Source organism: Ipomoea nil, unplaced genomic scaffold, assembly GCF_001879475.1.
Source record: "Ipomoea nil cultivar Tokyo-kokei standard unplaced genomic scaffold, Asagao_1.1 scaffold0179, whole genome shotgun sequence".
NCBI classification, from domain to species: domain Eukaryota; kingdom Viridiplantae; phylum Streptophyta; class Magnoliopsida; order Solanales; family Convolvulaceae; genus Ipomoea; species Ipomoea nil.
In genome coordinates, this window is record NW_017616607.1 from 837,501 (window position 1) to 853,658 (window position 16,158).

General features: G+C 39.1%; 2 protein-coding genes across 2 annotated transcripts in view; both read right to left on the minus strand.

The window, feature by feature from the left end:
* Nucleotides 1–4,209, minus strand: part of LOC109179233 — a 14,995-nt gene extending 10,786 nt beyond the window's left edge. The window contains exon 1 of the mRNA XM_019328785.1: nucleotides 3,975–4,209. Coding sequence (XP_019184330.1) covers nucleotides 3,975–4,209 — 235 coding nt within the window. The remainder of the gene's footprint in view (nucleotides 1–3,974) is intronic.
* A 1,115-nt stretch (nucleotides 4,210–5,324) lies between these two features.
* On the minus strand, nucleotides 5,325–6,419 carry LOC109179249. Its single transcript, XM_019328786.1, has one exon. The coding sequence runs from the start codon at nucleotides 6,417–6,419 to the stop codon at nucleotides 5,325–5,327; it is 1,095 nt and encodes a 364-aa protein (XP_019184331.1).
* Nucleotides 6,420–16,158: the final 9,739 nt, after the last annotated feature.

Consider the following 16,158-nt stretch of genomic DNA (forward strand, 5'->3'; position numbering starts at 1 on the left):
ACGCAACGTATCTGAGGGTTTAGATTTCTAGAAATAGAATTAGTCCCTAGAATTTCTATGTAACATATAAACAAGTCAATTAGGAAGATAATTCGATTTTCATGTTCAAGCATTAGATTGTTATTTATATGTTAAACACATAGGAAGTATCAAGGGAGATACACAAAGGCACAATGGGTCAATAAAAATGAGAAGTCAAGCAAACATACCGGACCAGTGGGCGCGAGGTGGGCGATCGACCGCCTGTCAAGTCCCCACTGGAATGTGGCAGTGGGCACGTGGTGGGTGGTCGACCTCCTGCCAAGGCCCCACTAGAACATGATTGTGAAGGAGGAATCACCTCGGGAAAAGCCCCGAGAATGCACAATTATAAGTTTCAAGGAATTCCATACTTTATGTGAACAACGAAAGGGGTTTGAATACATGAAAAATTCAAGGGATCACGTTATTATGATACTAATAAGGAATATGGGAGACTTCAACTAGATATCATAAGGATCCTACGCCCCATTCTTCCCCTTCTTAATTAAAGCTATGTTCCCCAAAATTTCCCTCCATGCAACTCATGTAAGTACTTATCGGGCTATTAGTGAGTTAACTATATTGGTCAATTATGATTAGGATAAGTGAGCTCTTATAAGCCGAATGGAATTACTAATTGCAAGTTCCAAAATACTTTATCAAGTAACAGATATCCAGATAGCGCATGTTTGATCAAATAGTTAAGAAATAATATGCAGTTCCTAACTTGGTCTAAAAAAATCAATTAGGAACATATGCTTAGGCAAATAAACAAGTATGGTAATCAAAGAGTGATAAGCAACAAAGCAGGTAAAAGCATGCAAGGACATCACAGATTTCTAGGGTAAGTATGTTGAATGAAGAGTTAGTGTGTTGTACCCATACCTTGATGTGATAAGCGAAGGGGGAAATTCTTTAAATTAGTGAGGGATAAAGTGAGGGGAGGTTATGTGATGATAGGTAGGCTCACAATCTCACTGCGCGTTCTAAGATTCCTAAATCCTATGTTCCTAAATACCTAGAGTTCAAGCCTAATGTCCTAAAGTCTGGTCTTACGAGTCTTATCCTAGGGTCAAACTTAGGCTCTGATACCAACTGTAACACCCCGAAATTTTGAAACTTTTAAAACTAATATGATAAAGGTAATTTCTCATAAAATCCCAAATAGAGCATTACTAATTATAAGTGTACGGGGTGCTATGCCACATCTGAGCTGGAGAACTCAGATGCACAGGCTAAACTAACTAAATATCCTCAATACATCATCATGGCACGCAGGCCGAAAGGAAAGACTATCTATCTAATCCACTATCTTCTAGCGCGCTCTGGGATCTACACGTCCGTGCCTGAAAGCCAAATATATCTGTTCAGCGAGAGATGCTGGTAACCCACTCCAACGCGTTGAAATACAATATATATATATATATATATATATATATATATATATATATATATATTGTATAGATATAGGAAAATCATTTTGGAGCAGGAAGATATATACTTAGGAGACTCTAGCTTTAAAACCGGAAATAGACTCAGCAAATAGGGATAAACTCATCAAATAACAATAAACAGTTAAGTAGAGATAACATCATAAGGAATACGCATCTAAGGTCACAGATCACTTTCCAATTCCAAACTCATCATCATCCAATCACCATTCATATCATATAATCATTGATGGCGCCACGGGACCAATCGCATGCCCCGAACATGAGGGTTAATGCTTATAGCATTAACACGGCCCCGCAGCACCCTACCTCAGTACCGCGGCATGAGGGGAGTTGATCGCAACCAACCCTTTGAGAACCGCTGACGAACTCAACGTCGGATCACGATCCGACACACCGCTAACGCGCACAGTCGGTGGACCGCGATCCCCTTTACAAGGGGGGACTTACGACCCTACACACCGTTGATGCGCACAATAGGTGGACCGTAGCGGATCAAGCTCGACACACCACTGATCCAAACACAGTCGGTGGGCGAAGATCCTCGGAGACTACGGCCCTACATAACGAGGTCCCATCACTCGATGGATCGCAGCCAGCCGTAGCCCTACACACCGCCTGATTACTCAGGTTGGTGGACTACAGCCTTCCTCGGCTTGTTGGCCCTACACACCGCCTGGCGCGTCCAGGTTGGTGGGTCATATCACCGAGGCCCATGTGGACCTTTAGTCCTATATAATCTTTATATACCTGACCGGTCTCTACCAACCTGGTTAACAGTTGGGATGGTTCTCATCCCATTCAACTGCCCGTATAGTGGACCTCAGTCCTATATAATATTTATATACCTGACCGATCTTAACCGGCCTGGTTTACAGTTGGGATGTTTCTCAGCCCATTCAACTGCCCGTATAGCCCTCTTGATCTTAACCAAGTTGGGGGATCATGCATCACATAACACATAATAACACACAATAACACATAATAGCATATTGGGAAGGGGGAGACATAATTAAGCTTACGTGTGATCATTCACATACTAAGAATAGTCCTAAGGGGTTCATACGACTTTCACCTAGGTCGACGGATTACCGATTCAACTAGCTTGCAATTCCTAAGACTCTTTTATCCTACGAACGGCACCCAAAACATCAAACTAGACTCAAGCACGACAAGCGGGATCCGTTGGGACACCACGGGGAGTGGGGAACATCAAACGGGGAAGCCGGGGACCCGGGGTGGGTAACAGACCAGCGGGTAACCGGTGGGTGAGGGATCACCCGCCGGCTACCCGCCAGAGATCACTGCCCGGCAGCGGGATGCCGACGGGCAGACGCCTGCCCGGCGCCTGCCCGCTGCCCGGCGGTGATCTTCGGCCAGCGGGTACCCCTACCCCCCACTGACTCATTCATCACAAATCCGTCCCGGGATCCTTTGTGGAACCCGAAACCATGCTTAGACAATTTTAAACACAATTAACGACACCACGTAGTCAATTAATGGATCAAAAGCCGGAATCACGTATAACTCATCCTATTATGAATTCTAAACATAAACAACACCCAAACATGCGAATTCCCACCCAATTTATATCAAGAACATTATAACACAAATTCCCAATCCATCCTAGGGCTCTAATCCCTCCCAATTCATCAAAATCACAATTTATCTTTAACATCAAGAACTATCAAGATTTGTCAAGAATCATTACATCAATATCAAGAACCTATTTTCATCATCAAGATCATCAAGATTATCAAGAATACACACAAATCATCTTATCAATCATCAAGAGTATATCACGATAGCATAGAGGTATAAATCAAGATACAAGCATATAGAGGGAGGCCAAGGAAGGAGATTATAGCTAAGAAAATAGGTTTTGTTGAGACATGGGTTACCTCTTAGCCTTAATTAATCATCCCTTGGCTATTAAGGTTCTTCCCTAAGATTTCCATCCGTTTTGATCTCCCTAGGCTTGGTGGAGTGGAGTCCCTTGGGAGTTCTTGTGTGGTGATATTTATTGTGGTGTGACTTCTAGGTGCCTCCTATGTCCTTATATATATATTTAGGAGTCCTAATTAGGGTCTGAATGGTATGGGTTTACTAATTCTATTCCTTATAGGATTAAGGAGTTGTTTTAGGGATAAGGGTCCATGGTCCATGGTGGACCATATTAATTAATTAAAGAGAATCCTAACCATAATCTTAATAGTAAAGGTATACTTTCTTTATTCCTAAAAGGCTTATGACTCTAGTTTATGCCAGGGTCCACGATCCGTGGTGACCACGTTAATTAATTAAAGGGATTTCTAATCAAATTAATTCCTTTTTAATTATTATTAATGGAATTAATTAAATAATTAATTCGGGATTAAGGGCCGTAACACAGGGTGTTACACGGTCGGTCAACCTTTGCAGGTCTTTGACAATGCTGGGGGGCTGCATGTCCATTATGTCTTAGACCTTTTCAGGGTTTGGCTCAATACCCCTTTTGGTTACCATGTACCCCAGAAATTTTCCCCCTTGCACGTCGATTATATTTAAGCATTACCTGAAAGCAGTCGGCTAGGTCTCCGGCATGACCCAATTCTTCCCGACTCTTTACCAACATGTTGTCCACATAAGCTGCCATGGACTTCCAGCAGGTCCTGGAACAGCCGAGCGACCATCCGGGTATACGTGGCTCCCGCATTCTTAAGTCCAAATGGCATGACCTGGTAACAGTATACGCCATCCGGGGTGAGGAAGGCTGTTTTCTCCTCGTCAGCCTTGTGCATATAAATCTGGTAGTAACCTCAGAAGGCGTCCATGAAGCTCAACAGCGCTGACCCTGAGGTCTCGTCGACCAATTGGTCGATCCTGGGTAAAAGGGAAAGGATCCTTTGGACAGGCTTTGTTAAGGTCGGTGTAGTCTACGCACATCCTCCAAGCCGGCGGTTTTGGTACGAGCACCACGTTGGCCAACCATTCCGGATATTTCACCTCTCGGATATGGCCGGCAGCAAGCAACGTGTTCACTTCCTTTTTAACGAACTCTCTTCGGTCATTGGCCAGATACCACTTTTTCTGGATCACGGGCCGGTGGTTGGGATCAATCGCGAGTAAGTGAGAGATTATGGATCGGTCTACTCCTGGCATATCCTCGGGTCCCCAAGCGAAAACCAGGCGATTTTCTAGGAGTACTCGTATAACTTCCTCCCACACATCTTCCTTGAGGCCGACTCCAATTCTAACCCGCCTCTCCGGCCTGGCTGGATCGATCTCCACCTCTTCCAATTCCACGACCGGTTCGGGACGAGGCGGTATTGCCTTCTTTGGGGGCCGTTCAGTGATCTCGTGAACTCGCATTTCTCGCTTGCCCATACCTCGACATACTTGCAGATAACAATCGCGGGCGGCCCTTCGATCGCAACGTACCGTGCTTACTCCATTTGGTTTGCGAAATTTCATACACAGGTGTTCGATGGAGATTAGTGCTCCTAAGTCCTCCAGGCCAAGTCGACCGAGGATTGCGTTGTGAGAGCACGCCAAGTCGACCACGACAAATTTCATATCCAACTTCTGTACGCTGGGGTAACTGCCAACCTCGATTGGCAGAGTGATGGATCCTTCGGCCTCTATGGAGTCCCCCGTAAATCCTGCCAGTGGTGTCTTCACTAGGGCCAACTGTTCTCGTGCCAGACCCATCTTGGTGAAGGTTTCGAGATACAGGACATTAACACTACTCCCGGTGTCTATCAGGATCCGTCGGACGACCACCGCGCTTACACCCATCACAATTACCAGGGCGTCGCGGTGTGGCGTCTCACCAGTCGGCAAATCCTTATCCGTGAAAATGATAGGTTCTCGTCACGCTTTCTTCGAGCCGCTCTCACGCTCGTATACTGTCCCTACGTACAACTGTCGGGCCCAGGCTTTTCTAGTATTAGCGGAGTCGCCCCCTTCAGGCCCACCGACTATCATGTTGATAACCGGTTTTTTTCTCCATTGAGCCTCACCTTCCTCGGATACCGGTTTCTTGTCGTGGTTTACCTCGGTCGTCTCTGAAGGGTCGCCGTCTTCCTTGGCCTGAGACGTAGATCTTCTCCGCCATTGGTTAGGAGGCGGCGTCCCATGCTGAATGATCCCCTCCATGATCTTTTTCAGGTAATAGCACTCTTCCGTATTGTGGGTGTACGATTTGTGATATCGACAATACTTGGATATCTTATCTGGATCTATATTTGCCGTGTGCTCACCGGGCGGGGGCGGCGCAACCGCCTGTACTTCGTGCACCGGATGTTGGGGAGTCGGCCGATAAGGCTGAGCGCTGGCTCTATCATACACGCGTCGAACCTCCTGTAGCCTGGACGGGTCGGGGCGTCTTTCTTTTACTTCTGCTCTAGTTCGCTTCCCGCTGGAGGCTCCTCCGACCTCGCGTTGTCTTTTGTATTTCATTGCTTGCTCAGTGTTGGTTCGCTTGTTGGCCATGTGAATGGCCTCCGCGTAGGTAGCCGGCCGATTGTCCCGCAGATCTCGATATAGTTGTCCGGATCGAAGCGACTCGATAAAGAAGGTAAGAGCAGTTTGGTCTTCCACCTCCTCGATAGATTGGATTTCCTTTTGCCACCGAGCTCGGTACGCTTTGAGGGATTCACCCTCATCTTGATAGATATCCCCCAGATGCGTTAGGTCCTTCTGAGGTTTTATGTTGGCGGCGTAGTGACTCATAAAGCGGTCGGCCAACTCCTCGAAGCTGTGGATCGAGCCTGTGGGTAAGGCCACAACCCATCTCTGGGCCAATCCCTTCAGTGTCGGCAAGAAGGCACGGCACATGACTGGGTCCTTGACCCCTAGAACTTGCATTTTTGCCTGGTAGCTCAAGAGGTGCTCGCGTGGGTCACCCGACCAGTCGAAAGTGGCCTTCTCCAGAAACTTGAAGTCTCCGAGTATGCTGTACGCCATGATTTCAGCCGAGAAGGGCAAGGCGGTGAGTAGCGTCCGACCCGGGGACTTGGTTTTGCCTTCCACTTGCTCCTTCAAATTGCGTAACTCCTGAGCTAGGTGGGCTACTTCGCCAGCATTCCTGGTGTGATTCCCCGTGGACTCGGTACTTTCCCCGACTTGCGACTCAGCCTGTCGTTCCTCGTTGCGAGTGGGCCCCTCAATTTGTCGTGCCCGTGCCCGAGTTCTTCTGGTATGAGTTCTTTCTCGGACGGCCTCTCGATTTCGTTGGCCCGTCCACACGCGACTGGGTTCTCCTCCTCCCAGTCGTTCTCTCACCGATCCACTCGTTATATTCGGGCCTAGTCTCGAATGAACTGACCGTGCTGGCGGATCCTCTGCTCTTCGATCCTCTCGCCCGCATCTATCCGACCTCTGGGGTAGTTGCTGATTGTGCGGCTGTATATTCGGCGGTCAGGAGACCGACGACTCTCTCCTTTCCCAGGTCTCCGCCGCGACCGCACGTGCGATGGCCTGGATTTGCTCGGGAGTGAGAGGTATCATCGTCGGAGGTCGGTTCCGAGGCGCTGAGTCATCTCCCTGACTCTGCGAATTCCGCTGGTTCAACTGATCTCTCAGGTCTGCTTCCGGCTCGCCGTTACGATTGGAGGTCCATCAGACATTTCGCAAGACTCCCTTTTTCTGCTTGCTCGTCTCTTCGCTATGTCTCCAATTCTCCCCTCAATGCTCAAGAACGTAACGGTCGTAACCTTTCGTTTCGATCCCCACGGACGGCGCCAGTGTTGGTTTTAGGGTTTTTGGGCCCTGGGAGGTCCAACACAACCTTAGTTGGTGGATTCACCTTTCAAAAATAGAAGGGAATAAGCGCTTTTAGTGAATGTGGGTCTCTATTCTCTGGGCATGGACCTGCCTCCCTCCTTACAACTTTTGAGGGGCCTTTTATAGTAGGCCTCCCTTGAATTTCAATTTAGAACATACATTTAAGGCCTTAATTGGCCGATTAATCACTAGTTATTCCTAAGGGTCGTTGGGCTGCCGTTACTAGGCCTCCCAACGGCTCTTTGACTGGGTTCTTTAATGCCTTCTTAAATGCTTCCAACGGCTCTTTGCTCCCTGCGCCGACCGAGCCCTCGCTCCGACCTCGGGGTCGGCCCGACTTCTCGACTCGGTCCATGCCTCTCCCGGGCTTTCCTTCTTTTGGGCCTAGCCTCTTCCTTTTCCTGAGCTGCTCTTTATTCTTTGGGCTTCTTCTCTCTTTCTTGTGCCTCTTCCTTTTCCTGAGCCGCTCTTTATTCTTTGGGTTTCTTCTCTCTTTCTTGGGCCTCTTCTTACTTTCTTGGGCTTCTTCTCTCTTTCCCAAGCTTTGGGCCCGGGGTCCACAGCCCATCACTCACTATTTTGATAAATCAAATATTTGAATATTGTCATTATTAAACTTTCAAGTTTACAATAATTATAAAAATAATCTTGTTTTTAATAGTTTTTAATAATTATAAAATTGAGCCATTTTTTTTACTAAATTTTTAACTATTGATGAACTTAATGGACAGTTAAGATCAATCTTATTTTTTATAGGAATCCAAAGACCATGTTCTCATGTCCACATATATATATATATATATATATATATATATATATATATATATATATATATATATATAGGTTCTGGTGCGGTTAGGGTGCCCAGGTGCGGTTGTGCGGTTTAATCTGGGTCATTCATCTCGCTTAAATCAACATCTAGGATTACCAAAATTTTTTTAAAAAAATACGGTGACAATTTTGTAATTTTTGCATCTAGGTCAAAATTAAGGTGAGCGGTTCTATGATTAATGTGTGTGAGTTTTGTATATAAGATGCGTGAGTCTTGTGCGTAAGGTGCGTGAGTTTTATGCTTAATGTGCGTGGGGTTGTGTTTAATGTGAGTAGTTGTTAAAACTTAAAGTGTGGGCTTTTGTGCTTAAGGTACGTGAGATTTGTTCTTAATGTGACTGGAGTTTGTGCTTAATGTGCGTAGGGTTTGTGCTTAATATGTGTGAGGTTAGTGATTAATGTCAGTAGTTGTTGAAACTTAAGGTCTGCGAGTTAATACTTAAAGTGCGTAGGTTTTGTACTTAATGTGCGTGAGTTTGTGCTTAAGATCTAACACAAAAAACCACCATATACCTCTCTACCACTAATGATGTATTTCCGAACACTGTGTTGTGCTTTTAGTCATACCTAATGGTGTGTTGTTGGTGATGCTACGTAATTTGTGTGTGTTTTTTGTGGTGCATTTCCTGACGTTGATGGTGTATATCTTGCTTAACTATTGATGTATTCTAAAAATCGCCGCACGACCGCACGGGAAGGGGTCACCGCACCTGAACTCACCTCCATATATATATATATATATATATATATATATATATAGAGAGAGAGAGAGAGAGAGGAAGGTTCAAGTGCGGCGGTGCGGTCAACTGTAGGTCATTAGATTAGATAAGTCCAATGAATCACATTCGTTAGGGCTTCTCCGATATTTTCGCGCACGTTCTCACTCTAACCAAACTGCAAAGCTAAAGTCGTCACTGGGCACCAGAAGAAGAGGGCAAATCATAGTGTTGTGTGTTTTATGTTCATTATTGGTGCATTATTAACCTTACTAGATGAATTTGTGGATTCGTGTTGGTGCATTCCCGTGCGCCGCACTAATAGTTATACAAATATACACCATCCATGTTAGAAAATGCACACCAAAAAAACATGCACAAATTCGGTACGCATCACCAGGACACACCATTAGGTATGAATAAAAGCACCACACAGTGTTCGGAAAAACACCATTGGGGTGGTGAGTTATATGGTGTATTTTTTGGGTGTGTTGTGTGTTATTTTGGTGAATGTATTTGTGCATTTCATTGTTGTGCTTTTTCTAACACTATTAGTGTCTTTTGTTAACACTGTTGGTGTATTTTGGTAACACTGTTGGTGTATTCTGTTAAACGACCGATATAAATGACCACTACCATAATACCCCCCACTTACCACTACTAGAAATTATGGAATTTCCGACCACCTGAAAATGATCTTAAATCAAGTAGAAAGCCTTGTTCCGACCACTTTTGGTATCCGGAAAAACCTTTGTTGCTATTTCCGACCACTTTTTGGACTTTTTGGTATCAACTTAATTTAAGATCATTTTCAGGTGGTCGGAAATTCCATAATTTCCAGTAGTGTACCAAGACGCGCTTAAATCTTCAAATATTTAGAAATTAACCGCTGCCGTCAGATTAAGCAAAATGGACGATGCTAATATGACCGCGCCGCCGCACCTAAGGACCCAGCCGCATATGAGCCTTATTCTATATATATATATATATATATATATATATATATATATATATATATATATATATATATATATATATATATATATATATATATATACATATATATATATATACATATATACATATATATATATATATATATATATATATATATATATATATATATACATATATATATATATATATATATATATATATATAGAGAGAGAGAGAGAGAGATCATATGCAAATAATGTCTTAGATGAAAATGAGGTTAAATCTCAACTATTGATTTCGTCCCGATCTAGCGTTGAGAATGAAGAAAAATAATTTTAAAAAAAATACTATAACATTATGGTAATTTAGTGTAAGTTCAGTTTTTTTTTTTCTTTGAGTGTATTATTTTTCTTCGTTGGGTGCATATTGTTCCTTCGGGTGTTGTTCCTTCTTCGAGTGCATGGTTTATCTTCTAATAAATATTAACTTTTTTCTTTGGGTGCATTATTTTCCAGGTGCATATTGTTTCATCTTCCGGTGCATGGTTTATCTTCTAGTGAGTATTTACTTGTTTGTTTGGTGCATTATTTTCCTTTGTTTGGTGCATATTGTTCCTTCTTTGGGTGCATATCGTTCCTTCTTCGAGTGCATGATTTATCTTCTAGTAAATTTTTACTTTTTCCTTTGGCTACATTATTTTCCTTCGTTAGATGCATAACTTTAGAACTTAAGCTGCAAGTTTAGAACTTGGGTGCATAACTTTAAAATGTTATATTTACACTATTAAAGTACATAACTTTGCACTTACTATAAGGTGTGTATAATTTAGCCTACAAGTGCATACATTTTAATCTTTAGGTGGCTAAATGAAGATAATTCAAGAAAGCACGCATGTGAATCATCCACAATATATATATATATATATATATATATATATATATATATATATATATATAGGGTCCATGGTCGAGGAAGCTAAGGAAGACAAGATGCTGCAATGGTCTGAGTGTTAGATTAGTGGTGGGATGGATGATTGTTTTGGGTGTAGGTGCTATACGTGGCCATTTGGCATGCATGCATGCAGTAGCAAATATATGCATGGATTAGCGTAATAATTATTTGACGTGATCTAGTCTGCACGGTGCTTGGACTTGGTCCAACGTAAATGTTCAGTTTAAGTCCATTTCGATCGGTATGGGACTGGGGGGAAATGTAATGTCTCAACACACTTAGCTTATGAAAAGTATAATTGGTAGATTTGATTTCAGTTCATTCCAGAGATTGCACCATTTAGGGATCACTGCACTTTCCTCATCTGTGCATCTTTTATTCTCAAAAAAGCAATAGCTGTAAGATTTTCCCTAATAATATATATTATACATTATATATTAGGGTCTTAATTAAGTGGTGCAAGTTGACTAGGCTTATTAAGTGGTCTGGTTGGACTTAATAACTAGTAGTTGTTAGTCAACCAAACTCTGTGCCTAATATAACCTGGATTGATGGGATACAGGATTATGGATTAGATAGCACATTCAGTTACGGTACTCAGACCGCTCAGTAGACACCAATACACCATCTAGGGTTCTGAGTCAGGTCTGAGGCAAAACATGGCTGACGGTCTACCGTTAAGAGGCAACACAACAGGAACATCAACTATGGCTGGAGATCTACATGGCTACGCTTCCGCTATCATACGAGGTCAGGTTTCTCGTATACTGTTATTCATTATAGTTAGACTATTGTATATCTAACATTTGGTATCAAAGCCTTTATAATCTCTGCCTGGTTGATTGTATTGCCTAAAATCAACATTAAGTTTCATATACATTGAGTTTTCGTATATGTTGTAATTCTTTAAAATACATACGTTAAAATATATCTATTCTGTCAGTGGATATAATTTTGTAATTTTACGTGTGTTTGAATTAATAAAGTGAACTTAATAATTGACATACTCATAATTGATTTATTGACCAACTAACAAATGAAGACATAATTCCCCACCATTAGTTGGACATACTAAATAATCAATTTTTGGTTCCAATTAAAGTCAAACAAATCTGGAAATTAGCCTACTGTTATTTTCCCTTCCTTCGAACCGGATTTATTATCTGGATTCGGTCTCGGATTTGTTGTTTTACCGGCGACTACCATTGAGCGATACAGAAACGATGGCTACAGTTTTTTTTAAAAAAAATCATCGTTTTCTTTCTCTCTATGGCATCGACGGTGTGGCGCTGGCGTTGAGACGAGGAGAAACGGCGGTGGTGAGGCTGGTCCCTCTCCTTCAGGCTACATCGTGACGCATTCTCCTCTCCATAACGCTGTCGGTGGTGGCGCTAGTCTTGCCGGCGATGCATTGGAAGAAGGACGAATGGCCTGGCTGTTGGTGATGCTTAGAAGAAGACAGAAAACGCCGTACATATTGGTACATTTCCTTATAAAATGCAATTACTTATATTATTTTACCATATTAGGATTAGGATTTGCCTAGTTTAATATTTTATATATTAATTTTGGTATGGTAATATATTAGGTTTAATATTATCATATTAATTTGACCTTAATTAATATTGTATATTAATTTTGGCAAATGGTAAATATATAGTAATTGCTTAATTTGGAATTTTAATGCCCTTTAGTTTCCATTTAATTTTGGCATTAAATTCATAATTAAATTATCATTCAATTTGGAGCACTATTAAGTTTTAGTTTGCTGTTTGAATTTTAATTTAATGTTAAGGAGCATATTAAATTGCCTGAAGTATTGCAATTTATTTAGGATATATGAGTTAATAATATATTAATATGCAAATTCAAGCATGCCACGTATATTCATAAATTATTGTTATAATTATACATTCATAATAGCATGCATTAAGGTTGGATTTAGCATATTATTAACTCATAAATTCATTATCAAATATCGTTCAATTTTGGATCCTTAGGTCAATTTTGGACATTATGACTTACTAAAGCAACTTGTTTGGTTTCCCTTTAATTTGACATATTTTAATTTTATGTGTCTTTGGGACTTTAGAACCTATTTTGAACAAGCTATTTGGGACCTATCTTGGGTCATTAAAGTATGGATCCAACTATTTTGATTGATATTTTAATAATTATAGCTCCTTATAACATGTTTATTAAGTTTTAATTATTACTAACTACCATATTTTGGTATTCATTGTTGGTAATAATATTAAGTTTTGAGTCTACTTCAGTATTAGACCATTTTCCATCCATGTTATAATTTACTTAGGCCATTGAGGTTTATGAGCCTAATTTAAGTGATTAAGGGCTATAATTTTTGTCTTGATCTATTTTCAGACATTAAGGATTAAGGATTTAATTGTTATTTTGGCCATTAAAAATTACAAACTATTGTTTAAGTTGATTAATTTTTAATCTATCAATAGTTTCAGGGCCTTAATAATAATATTAAGTCTTTAATTTTATGGCAAAAGCAATATAGTTGGTATATTGTCTGTATAATGGTAATTTGGTCGTTACCTAATTTCAGTCTCCCTAAGTATCATAATAGTCATGGTTGATTATTATGTGGTAAATTGAGATTAGTATTTGGCATCCCTTAATTACAGTTTTGTCTTTATTGGAGTTATTATTAATTGGCATTATTAATTACTGTTATTAAGTTTTGAGGCTAATCTCATTTTATTACTTTTCATAATAATTATTAATGGTAATCTGCTATATTTGGTACATTGGCATGATTACCACTTCATTTTACATGACTATTATATTAATGTTGGTAATTAAGTCCTACCAATAAATTTTTTAACGTACCATTGGACGCTGCATCGAGTTTATTGACACCGATAGTGAAGATTGGGAGAATTCTGGAGTCTTTTCTTCTCTTGTGGATCGTCATCGTTGTTAGCACAATGGGCAGATGCGGTTTGCATCATTAAGGTTAGTCATTAATTATCTTTTATGATTATTATTGATAATTAATGCTACAGTTACAGTTAACCGCTATTTTGGACTAGTCACATATTTTATCTTTAGAAAAATGGAAACATTAAAAAGTGCATTACCATACTTTAGTTTGTCATTATTATTAATGTTAATAGTGATTATAATGTTACTTATTGCTATTAATAATTAATTAATTAATTATGACATTAATATTCTTATGGTATTCAGATGTGTACCTTGAACTGTTTTCAAATAAATTTATGTGACAATACTCCAGTTCAGAAAATAATTTTCTGGACATTAATATTTTTCGGACTTCAAATTTTATTAAGTTTTCAAAATTTTATCCGAAAATGTTTATAAATGTTAGCAGTTTTAACTATTGTTTTTCCATATTTAGTCTCCTACCTAATATGATAATATTATTATGGCTATTTATTGCTATTTTGGTTATTTGCAATTTTGCTATTAATAATAATAATATTATCAACTGGGTTATGGAGAGTGATTTTGAATCAATTTAGCAATCTTGGAAAAACATATTTTCTAGGCAATCGACTATTGCCATTAATTCCATAATTCATTTAGTTCTTTGAGTTATGATTGCCCATATTTGATCAAGTATGAATAAATGAATATTTAGTGTAAATTCATATTATTTAGTTGGTTCATACTCTTTAGATTGTTTTATGCATTCGATCACATTAAATGCATAATATTAAGTTTAATTATGCAATTAGGGTTCATGAGAATTTGATTTACAAATGCTAGCATATCCTTTTGGTTTGATATTGTTTGAATTTGTAAATTCAGTTATTTTTCATAAATTTGATCTTTATGCATTAAAATATTTTCCCATGGGCTTATAGTTTAAAAATTTTAAAGTATATATTCAGTACATTATTATTCAAAATGTTGGGTCTCTTTTGGTTTGGACTCATCGGTGTTTGAATATTAAGTTTTTACTTTAAAATCTCATATTGTAAATTGCTTTAAGTTATGCAATTTATTTGGAATATATGAGTTTAATGTTTAATTTTATGCATATTCGTCCTAAGCATAATATTATGTTTTAAATTATGCAATTTTATTATGCCTTTAGCAATGCATACTTTGAGATGGAATTATATTAGTTCCTATTTAAGTTGGACTTACGCATAAACTTTAGTTGCGGTAGTGCCTGAATTTAAGCACGTTTAGTCCGCTACTTTTAGTTCACCATTTAAGCTTTAATCATAGGTGAACCCTACAGTTTTAGGTTCATACCCCCAAACAGTTATACATTAAGTATATATGAATCGGTGAGACATACTAGTTTTAATGGCCATGACTTAAGAACATCTTGTGCCACTAGTCTCCTTAAATTGATACTCTATCTAAGATATTGGTTTTCAGTGAGACTTAGTCTCTAACCACCTTTCCTTGGAGTATATTTAGATTTTCCCATCACAATCTGGTATAAACTGTTTGTCAAAATTTTTTAAGTATTTCTTGCCAATGTGATTTTATTTCGGTTCATTAAAGAATAGCCAAAGCATCTTTAATTTACTGAAATATCTTGAGTTTTCGATCTTGCTTAATTAAGGAAATGCTACAGCATATTCAGCTACATAAGATTGTTAAGTTTCAATCACATAAAGTTTAGGCAAGGAATTGATAATTGTCTAGTGATCTTATAATTTTAATTTGGTTTTTGAGTAGCCACAGCATCCTTAATCTGTTAAAATTATATATTAAGCGGTTTATTTTGATCACATAAAGTTTTGGACATATCATTTGTGATTAATTGTATGTAATATGATGAAATTTAGCCCACAGGCAATTTCGTTATATTTGTATAATTAATCAGGATGAAATACTGGACTACGGTCATAATTTCGCCCACAGACAATTATGTAGCGGAATGTAGTTTAGTAGTTTTATCAGTAACGATAGAAATAAATCAATTTATTTACTTTATGATTATTTGTAAATAATTTTCAATTCTATCATGAAGTTTAATTTTATGATGTAAATTTAGGTCATATTTCTTAATTTGCCCACAGGGATTAAGAAAAGGAACATGATCTCTTAAGTTTTTTATCATAATGATAGCAATGAATCTTATTGACTAAAACTTTAGCCTACATGCAAGTTTTATGTCATTTGATTCTTCAACTCATTTGATAATAGTTTCATCATAAATAAAATTTTTCAGTTGGATCTAATTGAGTAAAACTTTAGCCCACAGGCAAGTTTTATGTCACTAGATTCTTCTGGCTCTTTAGTAATTGTGAAAAATATTATAAGCGTTTAATTGGATTTAATAGAATTAAAACTTTAGCCCAAAGGCAAGTTTTATGTCAATAAATCCCACCACCCATTAGATGATAATTTTATCACAATTTCTTAGAGTTATAAATTCAGTTCAATTATAATTCTAAGTTTCATGGTTTGCATTGGCAAAACATGTTTTCAGTCACTTCCCAAAATTTAGAAACTTTTATTAATTAATC